At 37.6% G+C, this 4,796-nt stretch overlaps 1 protein-coding gene across 2 annotated transcripts; it reads left to right on the top strand.

The window, feature by feature from the left end:
- On the top strand, positions 7-3,669 carry LOC109832625 (DNA-directed RNA polymerases IV and V subunit 2-like). 2 transcript variants are annotated; one of them, XM_020400002.1, is made up of 3 exons: positions 7-435; positions 993-1,199; positions 3,324-3,669. In XM_020400002.1, the coding sequence occupies exons 1-3, from the start codon at positions 37-39 to the stop codon at positions 3,525-3,527; spliced, it is 810 nt and encodes a 269-aa protein (XP_020255591.1). In that variant the 5' UTR covers positions 7-36; the 3' UTR covers positions 3,528-3,669. The 2 variants fall into 2 exon arrangements, with proteins under 2 accessions (XP_020255591.1, XP_020255592.1); XM_020400003.1 differs by lacking the exon at positions 3,324-3,669 and adding an exon at positions 3,016-3,206.

Genomic DNA, 4,796 nt, shown 5'->3' with positions numbered 1-4,796 from the left:
TGGAATTGGATTATCGAAAATGAGGAGAAGGACACTATGGATGTTGATTCCCCAGACTGTGTAACCCAATATCTTGATTTAAAAGAAGAAACACTGGAAAGGTTCTGCAAAGATGCAGCACGAGCCTTCTTTAGTGAGTTTGGCTTGATAAATCATCAGATTAACTCCTTCAATCAATTCATAACAAGTGGGCTCCAGGAGATTTTTGATTCTTTGGGTGAAGTAGTCGTGGAACCAGGCTATGATCCATCCAAGGGTGGAGGAGGAGATTGGCAGCATGCCACTATCACTTATGGAAAGGTCAGGCTCGGAAAGCCAACTTTTTGGACCGAAAGAAGTGGTCAGGAGACAGAAGAATTAAAATTGTTGCCTAAGCATGCCCGGCTGCAAAATATGACCTACTCGTCGAAATTAAAAGTGGAAGTAAGGGTTCAGGTATGTAGATTGCATTCACATGCTATAAGAACTATACATTATTTGTCATTCTTATATTCAGATAAACCTTTTCTTCTTTCAGTTCTGTAATGATATTTCATGTTTATCAAGAATCAATGTTACTCCATGAATTCAAAGCAGCACATATACATGAATACACATAAAATGGACAAGATTGTTTATAGCAGATACTACTATATGTATCTGCTAGGGTCCTAAGGAACTAAAAACATTCTATTAGTGAGCAGTTTGCTGCACATAGAAAAATATGTAAGCGGGTGATTCAATAGAAAAACACACATATGGTGTGGCATGATGCCAGCTAATACTAAAACAATATTAGACATATTATTGAACCTAGTCTAGTCCTTGATGTTACTTTGATGCGACAGTTTTCCTTTGAGCCAGAGATTGTATATTGAAGAATTTAATTATGATAGATACTAACATCTATATTCAAGGGATTACAACATACAACCTGCTTTAATTCTTCATAGTATGTACTGGCTCTATGGTTTTCATCATCTTATTGGAAGCTTTGCATCTTTTTTCTTCAGGTCTACATACTAGAGAAGAGTGACAAGGCTAAAACTGGAAAAGATTCACACATCTGTAAAAGGGTATTGAGCGATGACAAGAAGGAGATTACCATAGGAAGCATGCCAGTGATGGTGAAATCAAAATTGTGCTGGCTTGATACACTGGATAAAAGTGATTGTTTATATGATTCTGGGGGTTACTTTATAGTTAAAGGAGCAGAAAAGGTAATTTTGCCCCTTCCATATTCATCAACAACATTCAGTGCTTGTACTTAATCATACATATGATGACTCACGGGTTACTAGTCACTTGTATTTTCCTTAGGATTCCACCAATCTGCTTAACTTAAATATGTATGAGAGCCTTGTCCTTGTTTCTACTTATTCATATCACGTTTAGCTCTATTCATAATGTTTTCATCAATGCATGTATGCTCACGTGTCTTCAATACTTTTTTTTTGTTCTTTCATTTCCTTCTCTTTCTTTTTGCTGTTTCTTAGTGAGGGATCAACAATGGCTGGCAGGGGCAGCTTAGTCCAGCTTTTCATTACTATAATCGATTGAGATGTGAATTATTAAAATATCTCCATAGTTGTTACTGTCTTACAGATTATTTTCATTTCAAACTGCGTGCTTATCAAAATATATGTTACCGATGCTGAAGGGTTTTAGGCTCAGAATTCTTCTTACACGTCTGGGAAAAGAGAGTGATTAGCTTAGTTTCTATATTAGCTCGTCTCTTCGTATCTGAATATGTTTTTGGCAATTTGAATATGTTTCTTTACAGAAGTTATCCTTCGTCTCCTTGTATCCTTAAATTCCAAGGTGAGTGTTGGGGTGTGTGTGTGGATGTTAAGTGTTAAGATTGCTTGATAATTATTATAGAACAGCAACCCATCACCTTACCCTAAGCTTTGGGTGTCAGATTTGAATTATTGAAATATTGATGTTAGATGTTTAAAATTAATGCATATATTTCCTGTTCAAGTGGTCTCATTGGTTCCACAGTAATTAAATCTTATGCTCACCTTTCGATGACACGTGAAAGGTGCTGGAATCTCTCACATACAATGTTGAATTAAATCAGCTTCTCTCTCGTTAAATCTGAAACCTGGATCATAAGTTTGCGTCTTCGAGGTGTAAATTCTTTGAATATATTATGACATTATGTTATTGTTTACATAATAGTATGAATTATCTTGTTTAACTGCTTGTCATTGATTATTTAGGCTCGCAGTCTTTTGTACCTACACAATGTTATTCACATACATAACTTGTTGTACTTTTCCCACCTGTCTGATAAAGCAAAGCAAGCAGGTTACGTAGCTTAGGTATCTTGGCGCAGTGAGTATCCATCAAAGAATAGTTATTTAGTTAATAATGTTACAAATGATCTGTTCATTTCAGCTTACAGTTCTCTGAATGTTGCGGATATCCTGGGATTTACTTTACAATAACACTCAACTCTTATATTGTGTAATTCTGATTCAAAGTGACCAATGTCTTTATGTTGTTGAATCGAACTCAGAGTTACCGAAGTTCTTCATTACCCTGAATCATGGTTTGTTGGATTCAAATTTGGGTTTTGTATTCGGTTGCATTGCATATAACATCTGACATAATACAACTATTCCTAGCATCCAACTTATGCATTCAAGCATAATACCATTTTGCATGAGCGTCTGTTTACGCTAGGGGTGAGCACGGTTCGGTTCGGGTCGGTTTTTACCAAAATTTGAACAACCGAACCGAACCATCTACAATTCAAAACCGAACCGAATCATTACAAATCGGTTCGGTGCGGTTCGGTTCGGTTTGTTCGGTTCTAACTTTATCAAGTATAACTTCACTTCAATTTATCTTTTATATATTCTTATTACCCTATGCCAGCATGTATTTATTTTTTAACTTCACTTCAATTTATTATTCTTGCTCATGTATGTATACTGTTTTTAAGTGAAGTAACTTGTCCTTTTGGATTAAATACTAGACTCTGACGTTGTAATTTTTTAGTAACGGACTTGCTTTGTCTTTGTGTAGCAAGCTTTGACTTTGGTCTTTGTGGAGACAAAAAAAGGAGCTGACTCATTAGAACATTGGTTATGTATGAATTAATTCCCTACAACTGCTATTCATGGTGATCGAACACAGTAATAAACTCACAAATCAAAGGCACAAATATATTCGGTTGGTTCGGTTCGGGTCGGTTTAAAAAATTGTCAACCCGACCCGAACCGCCTTACTCATAAAACCGCTTTTTTCGGGTCGGTTCGGGTCGGTTCGGTCGGTTTTTTCGGTTTGAACCGAACCGTGCTCACCCCTAGTTTACGCTCAGTGACTTCTCCCAGATGCATGTATGTCGCACCTGCAGCCGTTTCGCTAATGTGATCCAGCGAGTTGTCAGCAACGGGAAGATACGGGGGCCTTATTGTGGTTTCTTCAAATCGGGGGAGAACGTCGTGAGGATTAACGTACCGTATGGTGCGAAACTGCTGTTTCAGGAGTTGTTTAGTATGGGTATCTGCCTCAAGTTTGAAACTGAGGTTTGTTAAGTTGATGCTAACGTGGAAGTGGGTTGTGATGCTTGTGTAAATATCTGAAGCATGTGGCTGACTGGAAATGGGTGGACGAGGACGAGTGGGTGGATGTATCTATGTTTATGACTCAAGACTGATGGTGGTGGATTGTTTGTTCCCTCCTACTGACTGTGTTCTGTTTTTTGAATAGTTGTACTGCGTGTTTTCTTCTCCTTTTGATTTCCAAATAAATTCCTGTGATGTGTGATGAAACATGTCTGTTTTTAAATAGTTGTCTGTTGGAATCTGTGATCGAGAGATCCACCGATCCAGAGATTTTAATTGCGGGTATACCCGTTCAGTATTGTTGTTTTGAACTTGCTGCCCCTCTATTGTTATTTTTGCAGATAGGCCCTTGAGTGAATGTTTTTGACCATTTTGCCCCAAATAAATTCCTGTGATGTACGATGGTTTATAGACTTTTATCTGTTGATGAAACATGTGGTTGGTGATTATAATGGTGGCCCAATATCTATTAACTTCTTGCACCAAGTGGTCACAAGTATCTCTATCTCCACGTACGATGTCTAAGATATATATTCCCCAATTATGCAATAATGCCCACGAGGCATCCTGTGGCGCACGAGGCTCATCGATCGATGGCGACGAATTTGGATTCACTCTGTCCCATTTGACAGTAGAAATGGTACCTAGCCCTCTGATCGATCACAAATATTCCTTCTGATATTGAGTATAGTTATATAACCTAGTTAGCTATATTAATTCTGGATACAGCAACATATATAAGTTAATTAACGTGTTGTGTGTCCTATAGCTGGAATTCGATGACCTTCAAGGCGGTAATCAATTTGCATGCATTTGGATTTTGTACAAGGCTTTAAATATATACACATTGAAATAAAGACACCTTAATTAAATTTGTTATCCATGTGCACGTTTATTCAGAGTGTTTCTGGATTATTTTTGAATTAATTTTGAACTTGTAACTAATTGATTTGAAGGGAGGGAGCGTACGTTGCCTGCAAATTTGCAAAGCGCTCGGGAATGTCAGTAGGAATCTTTTTGAGAGAATGGGATAGGAATTAGGAAAGCAAAAAGGACTGTGTAGGAATCTCCACTCCTCCCTGTGCTAGAAATGTGGCTAGGTTCATCTTGTACTTAATTTTAGTGAACTAGGACCGAGTCACGTACTGGTTTCTCTAGCAATTTTAACTTTTGCATGTATCAGTCGGCAATCTAAGAGCCAGGGTTGGCTGCTATAAATAGTGAGCATAGATACAGCAA

This window comes from Asparagus officinalis, chromosome 3 (genome assembly GCF_001876935.1).
Source record: "Asparagus officinalis chromosome 3, Aspof.V1, whole genome shotgun sequence".
Taxonomy (NCBI): Eukaryota; Viridiplantae; Streptophyta; class Magnoliopsida; order Asparagales; family Asparagaceae; genus Asparagus; species Asparagus officinalis.
The sequence above is the reverse complement of the archived record's forward strand: the minus strand, read 5'-3'. Positions and strand labels throughout refer to the sequence as shown.

Excerpts from the sequence above, each read along its gene's own strand:
- LOC109832625 (XM_020400002.1), top strand. The coding sequence starts at position 37 with ATGGATGTTGATTCCCCAGACTGTGTAACCCAATATCTTGATTTAAAA. Across the intron at positions 436-992 it reads AAGTGGAAGTAAGGGTTCAG|GTCTACATACTAGAGAAGAG; the intron begins GTATGTAGATTG and ends TTTTTTCTTCAG. Across the intron at positions 1,200-3,323 it reads TAGTTAAAGGAGCAGAAAAG|ATGCATGTATGTCGCACCTG; the intron begins GTAATTTTGCCC and ends GACTTCTCCCAG.